We start from the raw sequence: 20,114 nt of genomic DNA, 5'->3' as shown, positions 1-20,114 counted from the left end.
TGTTTTATTCAATCACTCTTGAAAAAATGTATTTCTTTTGTAGGCCTATTACTTTGTTTTGTGATGAAAATTGTGATGTTTTATTTCATCACGCTTTAAAACAAACGATTTCTCATGTATTACTTTGTTTCGTGATGACAATTTTGATGTTTTATTTCATCACTCACGAAAAATTGATTTCTTATGTATTACTTTGTTTCGGGATGAAAATCGTGATGTTTTATTTCATCATCACGCTCTAAAACCAGCGATTTCTTATGCATTATATTTGTTTTGTGATGAAAATCGTGATGTTTTATTTCATCACGCTCTAAACAATAATTATAGTTACATGCATTTCAAGAAAAAATCTTATTAAAACGGTAGGCCCTATGTTGTTTAGAAAAATGTTGAAAGTGATGATGATGATGATGTCGATGATGATGATGATGATGATGATGATGATGATGATGATGATGATGATGATGATGATGATGATGATGATGATGATGATGATGATGTCTCCAAAAGTGTCCCGGTTTATTTTTCTTGCCCTAAATCGTGCGTATCTATTAATAAGGCACTTCAATAATCAATAATCAGTCCGTGACGGCCTCCACTAACTAGCTACTAACTTGGGTTTATGGGCGCTGATATTTCATGTTCACTGTCACTTATTTATCAGAAAAGTGCGACCATTTGTCAATCACCTACAGTACCCAATTTCGGCATACTATATCAGAAACTCATCATGATGATTGCCAGAGAATAGTTAAAATGTAGCTTGTACCGTTTTTTGTGGCATCCTTCAGAAGTGAGCGGTCCGATACCAATATTTTCGGTCAAATCTCCATTCAATTAACACGGGGAGTTGGCTAGCTATGCCTTGCCCTCACTCATATTTTACAAAAGTGCGACTATTTCTGAACATCTAACCTAGCTGTAATTTTAGGTCATGTTAGAGAAATATATTTGCTAGAAGTTTGGAGAATAGCTAACATATTGGCTGGTTATTTTTCACACAGTGATGTTAACTAGGCAAGTGCCCATTCTTCCAACGTAGATCATTTGTAAAGGTCACGCGTCAATGGTGAGAGTACTGTGTATTGTGTATAGGAAAACGGACAGTAACTGCAGTATGTAAATGTAAATTCGTTAATTAACTTGTTATTATTACCTACAGCTCGATGAAAGTACACACCAGGTTTACTATGTTTAAACAATGTTAATCAGAATGCAAAAAACGAATACAAACTCTGCAAAATTGCATAAAATACACGCATCTGCCTGCAATTTCATGAAATTGCAATCTCTGTAAAATTTAATAATCAGAAAAAATTCATTTAGTTGAACTACCATTTTTTTTACAACAAGATGAAAGTACACAGCTGGTATACTGATATCAAGCGGTATACTCGTATGTTTACAATGTTAAATGAAAAATGCACACTTATCCCAACAATCTCTTATAAGGTCACACAGTAGCGTAAAATTCTCAAAATATCATTTATGATTGTATGTTTAATATCTGATGCCAAAGTTTTATATTAAAACAAGGACTGTCTTTAGAAAAGACAGAGCGACAGATGAAGATCATCAGTTAGTACAATTCCAAGGAAAATGAAGCTGTTAAACTCACATTTTTAGTGACGACGTTTTACTACTACACTATGTTAACAGTTGAAACTAACATTCCAAATGTTTGTTTATAGTGATGAAGATCATGTTTATTTAAAAGTCTGTTTTCTTCTTGACAGGTCTTGCTTCAACGTCTATTCCTCCATTCATAGCAGATTTTTCACCAGCACATACTCGAGGAAGGTTGGTTGGAATAAATGGCTGTTTCTCAGCTATAGGAAACGCCACATCTGGCCTAGCGGCTGGCGCATTTTCATTCCATGCTTGGGGATGGCGGTGAGTTAACTCTTTTGGGATTGAAAAGCAGGGGTTATTTTAGGCGGAAAAGGTCACTGCACGTTGGCAAGGTAGTTACGTTTGTCGCAGTGGGCTTCGGAGAGGGGGGGTCGAGGGTAGTACCCTTAAAGTTCTGAGATTTTTTTAATCACGCGCTAAACGCACTCATTTTGGTGACACATATTTTCTGACCTCACGTAGACTTCTTCAGGGGGGATATGCGGACCAGCCAGTGGGGTATGAATGATGGGGGGGCATCTTTTAGGGGAGCTATGTTCGGACCAGCCAAATGGGGGGACAAGTTGTGTATGATTGGGGAGACATCTTTGATCTTTTATGGGAGGTAGGCCTATATGCGGACCAGCCCGGTGGGGGGGGGGGGAGTTATGAATGATGGGGGAAGACACAATTTTAGTCTATAAGTCTATTTGACTCTTGTTTTCACTTTTCTTTGACAAAAAGGCCTGCTTACAAATGCCTATTTTATAGCTGCAATCATGATGATTCCGGAAAAATCAAGTCAGCAAGTTTTGAAAATATAGGAACATCACTTGATCGTTACAACAGAGGAGAAATAATTCTATATTATGACAAAGGGACTGCTCAGCAAATAGCTATTATATATCAAGTGAACAAGACTTAACGGGTCGGGCAATTTTAAATTCATCTTCGAAAAGTTTTTTGATACGTTCATTTCTCAAAAAGTAAAAATCGCAGTTTAACAGATAACGGTCAAAATGAAAGCCATTATTGGGGGCTAATTGTTGTATCACTATGAAAGGCCTGACACCAATATAAACATTAATTTGTTTCGGTGACCCAAGTTCATGGTCATTTCCGCTCACGCACTTTTTGGGGCGCCCGCCTTAAGCGGGCGCACCTATAGGCATGACTTTGTGAAAAGCTTCTAATTTCACTCTTGCTAGATTTACTTCGCAATTGTTTTGCTAAAATTATGCCCATATGCCCAACTCAGAAATAAAACCACAATTTGTTTGGATTTTATTTTATTATTGTTTTCTGATATGCACGGGATAAAATGTTGAGCGTATATTCTTTGTTTAAAATACAAAATTAATGGACTTATAAAAACACCTAATAAATCCAGACCTTTGTATGCCTTCAACCATTTTACCGTGTGTCTTAGAACCCGATAGACGGTGACATTTGACCATACACTAGGATCCACAACATGCTCATCTATCATGGGAACAGTTCTGAAACCCTAATACATTTGTACATTCATCCTTGGAAGATTTGGGTAAACAAACTCTACTCTGCAACTTGAGGTCAAATTTTGCACTATGATTATATAACTGAGGTTATTGGACTATGCCATTGGGATGAGACTCTAATGTTTGCTTAATTAGATGTTATCTTAATTAGAGCTCTAGTTGGCCAAAGGTTATTATTTGCATGGTATAATTGACTTGGAACGTTTGTTTGCTGGGAGATGTCAGAGTCAGGATGTAGGTATCATTATGCCTCAAATCACGAATTATTGTAAGATTAGTGCATAGTAGGTTAGATATGAAAAGTTACAACAAATGACTATACACCTGATTTGTGAACTGTATCTTTTTGAAAGACTCTTCCTGTTTATCCTTCATCTCTATTTGATTTTCAGTGTATTAGCAAGTAGATGATGTATCTGTATCACAGACGTTATACATTTATAAAAACTTAACGTTTTCTATTGGTCAACATAGGCGTAGATCTCGGGGGGCGGCTAACCCCCCCCCCCCATATTTTGCCACGGGAGCTAACTTATTTGTGTCTTCTATACTATTCATCATATACCCCTGCATAACGAAATTCAACAATATTCAATATCCAAAGCAAGATCCTCACTATAATAGGTCCCAAAAACAGAATTTTTCCCCACCCCACATAATCGCAAATTGACACGAAAGCTTCATTCCCATTTATTTCATCCAAAACGGTCCTGTCATACACCTTCCCCAATCAAACACATTTCTCTTGCATTTGATCATTTCCTACTCTTCCCAAAAAAATCATTGAAATACCAAATCTACACACCATGGAATTCACCATATCACGTCCAAGCACTATTCATCATATACCCCTGCATAACGAAATTCAACAATATTCAATATCCAAAGCAATATCCTCACTACAACAGCCCCCAAAACAGAACGCCCACCCCACATAATCGCAAATTGACACGAAAGCTTCATTCCCATTTATTTCATCCAAAACGGTCCTGTCATACACCTTCCCCAATCAAACACATTTCTCTTGCATTTGATCATCTTCTACTCTTCCCTAGAAAAATTATTATAATACCAAATCTACACACCATGGAATTCACCATCACGTCCAAGCTCACATTGGGCGCCCCATTCCTTTTTTAAAGGAATTTTTATTTACAGATGGCCTGGAATTTCATATTTCGGTTTCAGCGATTGCCCGCTTGGAATGTAGATAGTTATTTTTGCTATTACTGTTCGCGTCACTGCCACATCGGGGTGAAAAATGGTATAGGTATATAGATGACTATGAAAACTCAAACTATAGGTATATAGATGACTATGAAAACTCAAACTCGTCCCCCGATAAAGGTTGGCAAGCGAACTTTGCCTGTTTTATATATTATAATGCGAGTACAAGCGACGCCCGGACTGTGAAGGTTTCCGCATACCGAATAAATTATGGGTTTAGCCTATTTCACGGACCTCTAGGCCATATGATTTATTTTTCGAAAAGAAAGCCTAATCCTGGAGCCTAATAAATTGAGAATGGAATGGATTTTGTCACAATAATATCAAAATTAATACTTGTCGTCTATAACAAGAAGGAATACATCACGATTTAAAGTATGCCTAGACGGTAATTATATGATAATGGGAGGACAGAGGGTTCTTCTAATCTCTGGAAAATGGCTATTTTATAGCTGTAATTATGTTTTAACATAACATATTAAAATGGTCCAGAAATCTTTTTCTTTTTCCGTATTTTGTATTGCTCTTTAATGATTTTTGATGCAATGTGCAATTATAGAATGTTTTAAATGTTGCTTTTATTCTGTTTAAGGGATCTGGAACGAGCGTTTTGAGCGTTTCGACAGTATTTTTTGTGGGACATGAGAGCACATCAGACATATCGAATTGTATTCTGAATACGAAGAATGTCTTTCTGATATCAAATAATTTTCATTTTTGAAATTCACGATATAATACAAATTTTATGACAAATTATTAAAATTTGATATTTTCACATTCTCGAAGTAAATTTTGTAAATCTAATGATATATTCTTAAAGTGTATGTAGCTGGGAGGAAAAGCCGACGATCAATTGAAAATTTTGACCTTTCATATTGAAGATATGGATTTTTTTCCCAAAAGACTTATTTTTTTTGGTGTTTTGGGGAAAAAATCATATCTTCAATACGAAAGGTCAAAATTTTCAATTGATCATCGGCTTTTCATCCCACCTACATACACTTTAAGTATGAATCATCAGATTTATAAAGTTTAATTCTAGTACTGTTAAATATCAAAATATCAATTTTTAATCATTTGCCATAAAATGTCTATTACATTGCGAATTTCAAAAAATCAAAATTATTTGATATCAGAAGGACATTCGTCGTATTCAGAATGCAATTCGATATGTCTGGTGTGCACTAATGTCCCACAATAAATACTGTCCAAACGTTCATACCCCAGCCCTTAATGTGCCGGGTAAATTGCAGCTATTTTATAGCTGCAATTAATTAGAAATATGAAGTAAACAAGTTACGAAAGTATTCCTGGATGGTAATTATAATATGATAATGGGAGCATCACTTGATCTAAATTACAGCTGACGACAATTTATGACAAAAGGACTGCCTGGCAAATTACTTTTAGTACTATTTCATAGCTGCAATTATGTTACAGAAAGTAAACAAGTTATGAATATGATGAAAGAATTACTCCCCTGCTCTATCAGAATGTTCTAACCTTTAATGAATGTTTGTAATTAATTTTACTAGAACAAAGATAAATTTCTCCTGTGTCGATGTCTTTCATTTTCCTCTCTCTGGAACAATTTCGTAAATTTTTGTCTGATGTAGGCCCACTCAAGACCAACATACCAACGAACAAGTTATCTCTCGCCGTCGTTTTTTTTTTTCGGCGGGGCACCAATTTGTTAGTATCACTTTGAAACTCAACGAAAGTCATTCCTTGTACATGTACACCGTGTATGTGAAAACTCAAGTAGTCGTAATGTTTAAGTATGGTTCCAGTTTCCATCTTATTCACCAAGACAGTCGGGATTTTTTTTTTTTAGAAATCGGAACATAAACAAATAAACAAATAGCATAGTGAAGCCATGAAACGCAACACTGGAATTCGTCGGCTATGATACACAGGTTACAGGTTAGGCGCATTTGGGAAAAAGTGCCCTTAAAAGCACCAGGATTTAGACACATTTTGGTGCTTTTTGTAAAAAAAATTTATACTGATGGGTTACAAAAAGTAGGTATATAGGAAATCATAATCCGAAAGTGTGCCAACAGTAGGCCTACAAAACAACAACAACAACAACAACAACATCTGTGAACATCAACAACAACCGAAGACGCCCTGGTTTCCACACACCTACTTGAAATCCTACTGTTCCGCCTCTGGAGGCCCCCGTGGTACTGTGCTGACAAGGTTCTTTTCGTAAATTGTTTTCACAACAATTTCCTATAATTAAAGTGAATTTTTGCCATAAAGAAGTCTAAAAAGAAGAAGTCCAGATCCACTGCACTGTATTTTTTGTCGATTTTGGGCGGATTGTATTTATTTCTAGGGAGGACGAGGCACATTTTGTGCCAGTTTTACTTGGAAATATTCGCAAATAAGACTGTTTTAGTTCAAAATAAATTGGTGCAATACATTTTGTGCAAGGAAGATGCGCAGAGCAGTTATTGCTTCCGTTTTTCTTCTATTAGGATATTATTAGGGGGACATGTTTCCCCGCACCCCTCGCATCCCATAATGCACATTACAACATTACTACCTTTGTCTTTTATTATATATCATGACTGTGTCTATAATCCGTCTTTTGTTCGTCTCGAACAAATTAACCTTACAGCGTAAAATCTAAAATCACAACGGAGAATCGAAAATCGGAGACGAGAACAGAAAACTCGGTTTGCCCGCTGTTCGCAAATGTAAATAGCACGAAAGACATCGGACTTGGCCTTGCACTGTTTTAAATATCCGCCGATTAGCCCGGGTTTGATCAGAATAGATTCATAGTCTTTTAGCTCATCTAATTCTTCTCTCAACTCGTCAGTTGCATTGCTGTGTATTCAAACCGGGGGGACACTTAACACAAATGACCATACGGGTATGTTCCCCCGGAAAGACCTCTTTCGCGGCTCCGAACTAACCCTTAAATTTGACCAAAATAGAGCTCCGAAATACTTTTTAAAGTTCTAGCTCTTAAAGACCACTAAATTGCAAATTCCTCACATTTCTGGGGTGTTTTTTTTTTCAGGTAATATTTAACCAAAAAGCCAAGAAAGACCCTCTTTAACCGGTACGACATCATCTCTCAAAGACCCACCACCACAAAATCCCGGGGGCGGGGGAACATACCCAACAAAAATGTATGAGGTCGCCCACCCCACCCCCACTTCGGATTCAAACAATACATGCCCTACTGGCCATATTATTTAATGCTCGCAGCATATTGAACAAACTCCAGGAGTTTCATTCTATTTTGGATTCAGAAAATCCTCATGTTCTGGCCGTAATTGAAACTTTTATATCTGATGTTTGTAGATACCTCTTATATGTTTTTCCGTGATCGCAATCGTCATGGCGGAGGCGTTATGATACTGAGCAGTGAAATACTTTTTAAATAAACCCCATTTGAGTCCCACAAATATTCCAAATACATGCACATTGATATTATATGAGTTGAATTTTGCACTAAGAAAGGAAATGTTTTGCGATTTCCAAACACCGTGATCGTTCGCCCGTCGATCTATTCAAAACCACTCTCCCGTATCGAAGCGTGGTCGAGTATCAGTTTTGACGATTTTGCACATTCAAAATGAACATGGAGACATCGTTGAAAATGCACGAAATTTGTATTAAAGTGCTAATATTGAGCACTTTAGTGGAAGTGATAGCGCCCTCTATTGTTGTTTTGCAGTTTATTCCGAATACACGGTATCAAACGTTTTGAAGCTATGTGATATTTTGGTATACATTGCTCTTTCTTTTCTGTACGCGCAAGAAATCTTAATTAAATGACATAATTTATAAATATTGCATACTTTTTTCAATTAAATAGGTTTGTGAAATATATTTCAGGGGAATGTACTTAATATCTGCGGTTCCAGCTGTCATCCAGTTCATAGGCTTCATGTTCATCCCTGAATCGCCCAGGTGGCTCATCAGGCATGATTACGACCTACGAGCAAAAGAAATCTACCAAAACACGTTTCAAAACGTAAAAGGGGCCAAGTTTAAAAAATCTTTCCTGTGTGGCTTTTCACCCTTTTTTAAACTTGGTCCCATTCAGTAAAGTGGTACCGTAATAACATGAAGAATGAGTCCTAATTTCTACATGCAACAATTAGGTTTAAGACTGTTCGAAAGCGGTGCAATATGACGTAGGCTATGTATTATCAAAACATTTGAAGGTTTATGTTTCATTATATTGCGTGTTCATAAAGAGTAGTAGAGTATTATATATACTTAGCAAATTGACTGTCTGTCAACCTGTTACATATTACTAGGCCCTACATCTGTACATAAGGCGCAGGATCGCACAAGACGATGAAGAATTTAACAAAGTGAGTATTTGCTACTTTTGCTTAAATCAAAATACATTATAACGTCTTTACGGAAAAACTTCAATCAAGCACGAACATTAATTAATTTACTCTACAAAATGAACACTGACAACTAAGAAAACAAACAAGTAGCCTAAAGATGACTTCGTATGGGTCTTTAGAAACTTTCATAAATGGGACCAAGTTTAAAAAGGGTGAAAAGCCACACAGGAAAGATTTTTAAACTTGGCCCCTTTTTACGTTTTGAAACGTGTTTTGGTAGATATTAATTCTTTTTTTGAGGTAAAAAGATATTGCGCGGTAAGTGGTTCTTTGTAGCCATGCGAGGTGAAGTAGTTGGATATCCATATTTCGCGGTTAATGGTTCTTTGTAGCCCTGCGGGGCAAACTAGTTGGATATCCATATTTCGCGATGAGTGGTTTTTTGAAGCTTCGAGGGGCAAACTAGTTGGATATCCATATTTCGCGGGTAGCAGTTCTTTGTAGCCCTGCGGGGCAAACTTGTTAGATATCCATATTTCGCGGTTTGTGGTTCTTTGTAGCCCTGCGGGTAAACTAGTTGGATATCCATATTTCGCGATGAGTGGTTTTTACAGCTTCGAGGGCAAACTAGTTGGATATCCATATTTTGCGGTTAGCAGTTTTTGTAGCCCTGCGGGGCCTATGTTCGATATCCTCATTTCGCGGTTAGTGGTTTTTAAACTGCAAACCTAATAAAGATATTTTGATAATTGAAAATAGTCTTTATCATAAATCGTATTGAAAGAGTCAACAAGCGTCAGAAATTATAATTTGACATGGAACTTCGGTCATATTTTATTTGAAATATAACTGGATGTTAGGGTCTGCATGCATGGTATGCATAGTATGATGATATACAGACACTGACCTTTTCCTAAAACTATTAAGCAGCAAGTTGTGTATCACACCCATCATCAGGGCGATGTGACTTCATAAGGGCAATGTCGGGGATTATAGGACACAATCGATGGGGAGAGATGAGGTCCGACCAGGTCCGACCGAGTCTCCTACACAGGTTACGCTCCCTGTGGAGGGCGGAACCAAACTGACTGATGTGGAGACTAAGCCAGTTTGCGTCGGTCTGATACTCGTCTTTGACCATGCGCAGATCTGGCTGGTCAGGAAGATATTTAATATCCCGAATTTATAATATGCCTACCAGTTCCATCTATAACCGATTTGCTAGAGAATATTTGTTACCATGTTTAATAAATTCGTATTAATCGTATAATAAAATGTGGCCAAATGTATATTTGTGTACATAGTGTGTGGATCCACTCTTCTGCGGACTTGGCTATACTAAGCATGTCGGGAAGGATATGGCGGTATGCTGACCTGGGTCAATATGTTCTGGGCAGATGAGGTCCGACCAATTGCCTACGACCTTGTGTGCGATCACGTGTAACAGGCAATTCCCGATAATAATAGAGGTTCCCTGCCATCATGGGTTCGAACCCCTTTATTGTATTTTATTGTTAAACCTGAATAGCGTGATTACTTTTGAATGAGCGGCAGCACACATATTTTGTTTGAGGATAGCTGGATCTATCTCCTTTCCTCACATCTTCTCTGTAGTACAAAGCTGTCTTTTATCTAGTGTTTAGACAATGTTTACTCAACCATTGCTATCAATGGATGTTGCCATTTTGACGACTTCTAACTTTTGAAATGCCCAAAATGAATCAATAAAACCGTGTATAAGATATTTGCGGGGATATTTGGGCGCGATTACAAAAAATTAGAAAATAAATGGGCACTTCTGGGTTGGGTATCTATAGAGGCCCTGCATGAAATTATTGATTGGCTCCAAACAAAGAATTTGAACCGGTGTCCTTCACCGTAGTTATGGCGGAGTACAGTCCATTCAATCAAATGTTGTCATCAACCTATTTGATCGTAGTGCAGGGTTATGTGTGTGAGACGAACTGTCACGATAGATTGCAATCATGCTTTTGTTGAATGCATTTGAGTAGTCTGCCATATTTACGGGATGATACGTCACATGCAATGCCTCTATAGATTCTATAGAATTTAAGTATGATATATTTTCGATGGTAATATATTTTCACTTTCAAAGTTTGTAGTTTTCATAATTGCAATTTCTGAATATTATATAAAAGGTGGGAATAAGTCTATAAATGAAAGAGTATCGGATCATTTTGAATGTTAATAAATACGAAACGCCGGCGGTAGACACCAGCAATATCAGGGATTGCCGCGATTCTTGCAGTAGCTTTTATGAATAGAATACAATAGTGGATACAATAGCGGATACAATAGCGGAACAATAGAGCTCTCTTACGGGCAAATAAACCTCGTCGCGTTTTGCTAAATTTCACTTCTTCTTTTACATGAACTAACCGTTATTTCATTAAGTAACCGTTATTTTTAAAACTTGGCAAAACCTCGACGCGAGGTTTTTAATACTTGAGAGAGTTCATGGGTATCAGAGATCTGGAAAAGAATACGATTATATAAAGAGGGCAGAGATTGAAAGAAAAGAGCATCAATCTGAAGGTAGGCATATTTTCATAAGCCTTGAAAATATAATAGGATGATATCTTGTTCAAACTGGGACATGTCTTCTATACTTCTATAACAGATGGCCACAATTTGGTATTCTAACATTTACTGTAATTCTTTGCCACTCCCATTACTTTGCAATCATCTTGCAATAACTCTAGCAAACTATTAAACTTGCGTCATCATCAGCAGACTTTCTTGTTAACAAACAGTAACGTGTTTTAAGGGTGTATCATTTTTCTTTTTGTTGTTCACCAAACACACAATTCGTACTAAATGGAAAATATTTCTTGATACTAACAGGACTACTTTGTTTTTGTTTTATTCATCATAGGTGTTCCTGTGGTCATGATGGTACAAAAAATATTTAAAACCGCTGCTGTCAGGAGGGCACTGCTTCTTGGAAGTGGTCTGCATTTATTACAACAATTTATAGGGGTGAACGCAGTGCAGTAAGACTTTGTTTCTATCATTTAACGGCCATTCATAGTAGAATAACTATACTGGAGTCTCCTGGAGACAAACGAACTACAACGATTTAAAACTTTTACCTTTGTTTATCTATGGTTGGAATCATTATCGTAACCAGTGGGTCCGGAACCAGGGGTGGGGACCGCCCCCTCAATAACTTTGGTGGGCCAAGTACCCTAGCCCTCCCCCAATAATTCATAATTTTAGGGTAAAATTTATAATTTTAGGTTAAAATGCATAATTTCAAGGTAAAATTCATAATTTTAGGGTAAAATTTATAATTTTAGGTTAATAATTTGAAGGTAAAATTCATAATTTGAAGGTGTAATTCATAAATTAAGGAACAATTCATGTAAAATCCATGCATTTCAAAAGCGGGAGGACACCACCTCCCGCACCCACCCTCTCAGCGTTCCGCGCCTCGGAAAAGGCCTCATATTGATACCCCCAATATTAAAAATCTTCCGAAGCCTCCGATGACGTCCTTTTTAAGTCGTCCGATTTTAGGCGGGTAACCCTTTGTGGCATGCAGCATAAGTCGTATGTTTGGCAGCCTGTTTTAAGTTCAGTCAGTGTAGCTCTCAAACAGAATTTAGCTTGCACTTTTATTTGGTTAAATGGTTTCATTTGAATAGTTTAAATGCAATTACAAGCAAACTTGGGTCCTAGCTGCACCAGTAATTGAGTTTGTAGCTTGCTTCAGCTGTGTGTTTAATCTTCTCATAGTGCACTTACGTCCACGGCGAATTCACCGTGACCTTTCCAGCCATAAACCCGCTTATTGAAGATTAAACCGATATATGCAGTACTAAACCATTATATAGTAATCTATTGTCCAATGCAAATTTATTACCGCCTGATAATATTGATCCAATGAGCGACCGAATTGTCCGCTACGGATGACTAATCCAATCGATAATGACTCTATTGACATGTACGAGGGGAGCTCTACTGACCGAGTTTTGGGATATTTTTCACTGGTTTGCAGCTGTTTGCTGTCATTTACTCATCAATGCGGACCACCGTTATTATAAGGACTATGCCAATTATTTAAAGATTGACATGTAGAGAATAAGCCATAATTGATTGACAGAAAGTACTAAATTTGTACCTATGACGGTTTTATGACACCAATCTTCAAAATACGATCAAAAATGGCTGCCCGGTGAAGTAAAATGTGCATTGGAATAACACGGCGAGTTTGGATAGATGGTAGGATTTCTTTTTAATAAAAATGTATGTTCCCCCGTTATTAAAGCTTGTACCGGTTTGAAGATTCAGATATTTGGAAAAGAATAAGTAATTGAAACATAGAGAAAGTACTAAAATCATAGCTTTTATACTTTTTGATATATGATACTAACTAGTTCAACCCGTATAGCTACAACACAGCGCTACCAGTAGGGTTCAATTGCCTATTGTGAGTGCCCCTGTGTTGTGTGCATACATGTAGTTAACAATAACTGCATGATGTCATATAATCGGACGACTTATTCGGGACGGTTGTCCCTATTTTTACAGATACTACAATAGTTCCGTTATTCAGATGTCTGGGGTAAGATCAGACGTAATCACGTTGTGGCTATCTAGTGCCGTCTTATCGTGTTCTGCTGTTGGTCACATCATTAGCTTTTGCTTAGTTGATAAAATTGGAAGAAGAAAACTGATTCTAATTAGTTTGATGGGTAAGTGCAATAGAGACTGTTATAACTACATCCACAAAATCCATTTGAGACTGTGGCCATTTTGAAATGTTCGACTTTCAACAACTAAAAAAGCATATGACCAACTTTGTGACAAAAATGGTTGAAAATGCTCAATTGTCAAAAAAATCAGAAAAAAAGTCCTGATTTTCGCCCAAATTTCAACTATTTTTGGTGCAAATTTCTCAAAGTTGGTCAAAATTCAAAAAATAAAAAACGAGTCCTCGATGTTTTTATCTAGTTTTTAAAAATTAATTTCAAAAAAATTTTACTCAAGAATTTTTTTGTTACGGGGGTCCAAAAATGAGCATTTTTGTCCAAATTTGACATAGGCCTAATTATTATTATCAGCAATCAGTCTTTTAAAGTATCTTACATGGTTTTTATTTTTTCAATTTAGGAATATTGATTGGTTTGGTATTTATTATCACGTCACTGTTTTTAATATCAAAAAGATCTCCTTCTGTGTCATTTGAAGAACCCTACGCTGGAATGTGTAGTGTACACGGGTAAGTTCAGTACCTAAAACAATTGAAAAATTGTGATTTATAACGCCAAACTTAAGGTGGCTATACATAAAATCAATTCAAAATCTCTCTTATGGCGAGGTTCATCAGGATCGTTCAAATGTCAATCAAATAAAAAAAGTCCTGGTAACAGATCCAAGAGAATATAAGCTAATATAGTACTCATTCGATATATTTTAGTGCCTATCAGGAACTTTGTTCATTTGCAATGACGATGTCGGCAGTTCTTGGTGACTGTAATGACGTCGCCACTTTTGACGGTTGCCGCCCGGGGTTGCCGTTTTGATATTATATTCAAAGGCCGGCTGACATCTGGAAACACAACTGTCGTGAACAAGATTCCTGATAGGAAATGAAATATATCGAGGAGTACTATTTTTCTTTTGGATCTGTTATATTAAAATCACTCTATTGGTGTACGCGTAGACGTATTTCAATTTTGGCGTCAGACTCGTAATCTCTCAATATCTTACCAGATGTGTTTGTGTTTGTTTGAGCCCCTTCCCCTCTCCAGGTTGAAGTAGAGTAGTGTTTGCTAGGTTTTGCTTAGCATATTTTATTTGTTACTTCGGAATATATTCCATTGAATAATAATAACAATCGTGAGCGTCTGGTAAACATTTGCCAAGAGTACAATCTTAGACCTGCTTAAATGAGATTTCCCCAACCCAGGAACCGTCTCATGACTTAGGCCCATTCAGCTGGATCAATCCACCAGTTAGATCACTTCCTAATAAACAGCAGGGAGATCAATTCTCTCTGCACCTGTCGAGTATACAGCTTGGTATAAGTGGATTCTGATAATCGTAGGTATCAGTCTGCCAATAAGCAAAGGAAAATCTTGCAAGAGACCGAAATTCAACTGGAAGATGTTGCAAGACCCTGATACAAAGGAGGAGTTTCAGCTTGAGCTATCGAACAAATTCCAAGTCTTGAGCATGGGAGACATTTCATCACGGTTTCACCCATCAGTCCTTTAAAACGGTGGTTCGTGAAGTTGCCAAGAAAGTGATTGGAAAGCTAAGCAAGAGCCATGCGGACTGCCAAGTTGGGTGTCAGATACATCAATTAGACTTATACTTGAAAGGGATGAGGCCAAAAAGTAGTACTCCATATCTGAGTCTCGGTAATCTGGAGAAAGATGTCGGAACTTGATGACCTAAAGCTGGCCGATAAGATGGGGAATTACACCACCACCTGGAACAGCATTCACTCGCTTTCTGCGAAGAAGTCAAAGAAAGATGTGAAAGTCAAAAAGAGGGATTGATTAGCCCCATCCAGTGACCATGATCTGCTCCAGAAATGGAGGGAACATTTTTAAAAGCTCACTCCTTAAAAACGACAGCGGCACAGGCGTTTCTGAACTTACTGCACCAGCTGTTGAAGATCTTCCTATTATCACTGAGCTCCCAACTTGTAGAGAAGTACTTGAAGCAATATCAGCCATGAACACCAACAAGGCAGTAGTATTGTACTGTTCTGTAACTGCTGAAGCATTTCAGGGAGGCGGAGATAGCATGGTTGATATGATTCACAAGTTCTGTATGGAAGTATTCTCAACACTAACACCGCCACGTCAATGGTTACAAAATGTATAATAATAATTTATTCATCTACCAAAATGGCGATCTCTGTCTCTCATGACAAACTACCGTGGTATGTCTATTTTGCTGCAAAAGTGTATCAAGATTCTTCTGAACAGCATTCGACCCCGGCATTCGACCTCAAATTGATCATTTACTGAGAGGCAACCAGGTTGGTTTTAGATCAGGACGCAGCTGTGCTCAGCAAATACACATCTTGAGGAGAATCATGGAAGGCTTTAAGGAGTACCGACTTCCCTTGTTTTCAGTCCGGCGGCATAACGGAATACCAAATGTTGTGTTCAATGCCATGCAGGTACTCTACAATGAATCTACTAGTGCCGTTATGGTTAATGGACGTATCTCCGAGCCTTTCCAAGTAAGAACTGGGGTGCGTCAGGGTGATGTGTTGGCGCCATTCGTGTTCATCGTCCTGGTAGACCAACTTCTAAAGAAATCCACATCCTCAGTCAAGCAGGTATCCTGCTAAGATACTGAATGACCAAGATTTCGGTCATGATATTGACCTGTCGGAACCCGAGCTAGTCACAGCTTACTAGGACTGCAGCTGCAGCAGCAGATCTAGACCTAGTCATCAGTGCACCTAATACAGAATATATGACTGCAAACTGTAATGCTCAGCCAGCACTCAAAGTCAATGGTAGCACCATCAACAATGTCACAGACTTCAAGTATTTGTGTTCCAAGATAAGCTCAAGTGCATGTTGGAGACCGACAAAGAAGAAAAGCACTAGCCTGGACAACCTTCTGAAAACTCCTTTTGATATACCACATCACCATGATCACAAATGCATTATACATTGTATTGTTTATAATTTTCTTCATTTTGTCTTTGTCTTTCCAGTTCGTGCAATAAATGTATTCTAGACGAATGGTGCGGTTTTTGCTACTCGGAAGCTAATGACATGTTTGTTGTCAACAACACTGGGTCCTGTTTACCTGTTGACAAAGTTGATGCTAAATATGCTCTTACAGGAAGGTGTAGCAAATCTTCTAGTCATTCTCAAAATAATTCAACTCCATATACGTGGGCTGTCAACTTTTGTCCGTCCAATTACAGCTATGTGGCACTTGTTGGAATGATGATATATCTTCTTAGTTTTGGACTAGGTAATGTGCCTTAACTCCTTTTTATTACGGCATGTTCTCCATAATTGCATGACTATGAATGAATACCGGCGAAGACAAAAATATACGTTTACAAAATATTAATGTTGCATAAATTATGTTGCGTGTTGATTGAAAAAAAAATTGGTGCTTATAATTTACTACGTTTACGACTTTAACCCATGAAAGATGAAGTTGAGCGCGTTTAATTTTTACTTAGGCTGAACCTGTTTTAAAGGGGGCTATTGGAATGTCATCTTTCCCTGGGTAAGATCAGACAGCAAGCCAGGCCACGGCTAGACGGTAACATGAGTAGGTTTATTTCACCTTGAAGGCATGGATAGTCTTGCAAATATGGGATAACTTTCCCCTAGTCCATCCAATGTGCCTGAATTAGTAGGACTACAACAGCTTACTAATACAACTGGTATCTACTGGTCAGTTTATACTCTTATTTCCACATCTGTTATTTTTATGTGGGCCTTTAAGTTTAGTTTCAATTTGACTTTAAGATGATTTGTGGCACACCCGTACTGTAAATTACATCATGATGAATATATTGCTTTCTTTCCGCGTTTCTTTCTGAAAGGAATGGGTCCAGTGGTGTGGTTAGTCAACGCAGAAATATATCCTCCGTGGGCTTCGAGCTTTTGCAATGGAGCGGCCACCACCGCAAATTGGACTGCTAACTTGATTGTCTCAATGACATTTTTGAGTTTGACAAAGGCTATAACTCGTCATGGTTCGTATTTCGTTAATTAATTAATTAATTAATTAATTAATTAATTAATTAATTTAGTAATTAATCTTTTGTTTATTTTGATACTGTTGTAAACGTTGTGCTTGTGTAAAGTTTACTATAGAAACATTTGAACGAATGTCAGAAAGATAAAATTAAAATAAAATTGAATGCTTGTTTTATTTTACAATGCGATGATTGATCAGAAACAAATTGAAATTTAGAATAACATTAATACAATATTATAATCACGTATTAAACTTAATAATCATGTAGGCCTTTATTTTCAAGAAAATAATTAAATTAGTTTGTTCCAATAATCATTTTAACGTTTCCTATATGATAGGCACGTTTCTTCTGTATTTTAGTATGGCCATATTTGGGTTTGCTCTCGTGCTCATATTTCTACCAGAAACGAAAGACAAACCTTTAGAGGAAGTGACACACCTTTTTAACCAACCCATGTGGAACTACTCAAGGCGTAGATGCTCCAGGAAACCTGACGTATCTTATTCTACCTTCAATGACTGAACCCAAATAATGCACGGGCACATAAATCATGTTTATCAAGGTAGTACATCGGTATAATTTAATGGTACTTCATCGTGTTCATAAAACAAAATTAGTATTATTTCATAAAAAAATATTTTGTAACTTCAGTTTATAGGCCAATCAAATTGTGAAATCATCCACCACTAATTGCAACAGAATCCATTTCACATGCGTCCATCTCCCACAAACTCACACAAAAACATGGTGTTCATATCGTGTAACGACTATTCCATTTAAGGGTAGACGAGGTGTTGTTGGTCGAAGCAACCATAAAAATCGATTTTCAGTCTCTAGATCAATAAATTATTGGCAAATAACACATTGATGTTTTGCAAAAGTTCATTCTACAAACTATATAATTTGAAAACTTGCTTAATTTATTGTTGTTAATGAGTTATGTACATTTTACAAAAGTGTTGTTGTTTCAGCCCTCTTTACAACATAACTCAAGAACCACAGGACCTACAAAATTATTTATGTGATATTTGAATTCTTCTACACGCTCGCAAGGAAATGAGCAATGTAATTTTTGCCAAAGCTCATTACCATTCGCAAGATGTTGTGAACTACCAAATCGCAACACTTTAAAATAGTGTATTACCTTAAAATAAAAAACACCTTCACAATAAGAAAATGCCCTAGCATACAACCGCTACCGGCAGGCTGGAACCATGGACTCTAGAAAATAATCGGGCCATTGATAATCTCATCCATATATCATAAGCATTCTACAATATTAAATCAGAGGCAATTCATATAATTATCTATTTCTTTATTCTTGCAGATGAGGGATAACTGAATGGAGAATTTTGAGCAGTTTGAACTGATTGAATGACCTGACTATCGAAACTTGATAGACTGTTGCCCAAGGGTGTTATTTAGATTGGTTCACTTTTTGTTTGTTTCTTTGTTTGTTTACTTACATTGTACTTTTACAAAATTTTGTACCTTTCGAAGTGCCAATCTTTCATGTATCATATATCTGTTGATAAAATAATTTGCAGTTTGAACTTAATTTTATAGTATTTACAATTTGATCACAGCATACCGATGTTGATTTTGGACACCACTGCAAGATAACGTGGTGTAACAGCTCGTAACGTACCATATCCAAGTAGACCCATTTATGATTGTTACGAATCGTAAATGACTCAAGGCCAAAAACACCTTTTACGTAAACTCACTTCAGAATGCACAAAAACACACTGTTTGATTAAAGTTAACAATATATGAATATGAAAGGTAAAGATGATATAACAATGATTTTTGCAAATGAACATAAATACATTAAATCATTTGGATGGAGTCAATAAAATACACTGTTTAGGACCTACTTATCTTGTAGCCTTCTTCTTGTTGTTGATTACAAAGCTCTGTTGCAGCTGATATTCTAGACGACATGATGTAATATCCTGATTCACTTGTCCTGCGAAGATCACTTTTTAGCGAAGTCCACTATTGGCTTGAATTTGTATATCCTTTGCGTATAAAATCCTTGCACAGCTGACAATTTCAACAATTTTGCTGCTTTCACCAATCACTCAATTTCTCCTTATTTCTGCACTGATCCACTTTATTGACAGATGTGTTGTTTCATAAACCAGACATGACAGAAGAAGAATATTCCCCTTTTGGGAAGACAGTAGGCTACTTTGTTGCACTCGAAATCTCCTTCTTATATATGTTGCTGGAATTATAGCAAATTATTGGCTAAGCAAATTGACTGGCTCACAGGTACCTTGTTTTAAGACACATACCATAACACATTAGAAAGCCTACATTCACTTTCTAACTCAGCTCTGCCAAGAGAAACTATCCCTTCTCTCTTATATACCAAAGTGGTAAAACTTGAAATTCCCAGCTATGATTTTCCCTACAATACAATGGTGACATTGAACAACATGAGGATTTCCAAGATCCAATAATAGATATGATACAAGTCATCAGTGGAATTACGACTTTTGAATTACGATTAATTATGACTGTACCTGTTTACACTTATGATACGAATTAAGTCGATTACGACTTTAGTGAATTCGATTACGACTTTCGCCCAATGTAAACGGGGTATTACACTGTAAAAACAGTGTTTAGCAGTTAAACACTTTTCTAGACACAATTTTGCCACAACTTTCTAAACATGTTTAAAAGCTAAACATCATGTGTCAA

The 20,114-nt window shown here is 37.0% G+C and overlaps 1 protein-coding gene across 1 annotated transcript; it reads left to right on the top strand.

The window, feature by feature from the left end:
- Window positions 1-11,147: 11,147 nt before the first annotated feature.
- LOC140148507 (proton myo-inositol cotransporter-like) lies at window positions 11,148-19,182 on the top strand. The gene is made up of 8 exons (XM_072170494.1): window positions 11,148-11,236; window positions 11,577-11,694; window positions 13,235-13,398; window positions 13,817-13,925; window positions 16,392-16,657; window positions 17,244-17,396; window positions 17,740-17,964; window positions 18,730-19,182. Exons 2-7 carry the CDS (start codon window positions 11,591-11,593, stop codon window positions 17,922-17,924), a joined length of 981 nt encoding a protein of 326 aa, XP_072026595.1. The 5' UTR covers window positions 11,148-11,236; window positions 11,577-11,590; the 3' UTR covers window positions 17,925-17,964; window positions 18,730-19,182.
- The last annotated feature ends 932 nt before the right edge of the window (window positions 19,183-20,114 follow it).

This window comes from Amphiura filiformis, chromosome 3, assembly GCF_039555335.1.
Source record: "Amphiura filiformis chromosome 3, Afil_fr2py, whole genome shotgun sequence".
Classification (NCBI taxonomy): Eukaryota; Metazoa; Echinodermata; class Ophiuroidea; order Amphilepidida; family Amphiuridae; genus Amphiura; species Amphiura filiformis.
The sequence above is the reverse complement of the archived record's forward strand: the minus strand, read 5'-3'. Positions and strand labels throughout refer to the sequence as shown.

Excerpts from the sequence above, each read along its gene's own strand:
- LOC140148507 (XM_072170494.1), top strand. The coding sequence starts at position 11,591 with ATGATGGTACAAAAAATATTTAAAACCGCTGCTGTCAGGAGGGCACTG. Across the intron at positions 13,926-16,391 it reads GGAATGTGTAGTGTACACGG|TTCGTGCAATAAATGTATTC; the intron begins GTAAGTTCAGTA and ends TTGTCTTTCCAG. Across the intron at positions 16,658-17,243 it reads TCTTCTTAGTTTTGGACTAG|GAATGGGTCCAGTGGTGTGG; the intron begins GTAATGTGCCTT and ends TCTTTCTGAAAG.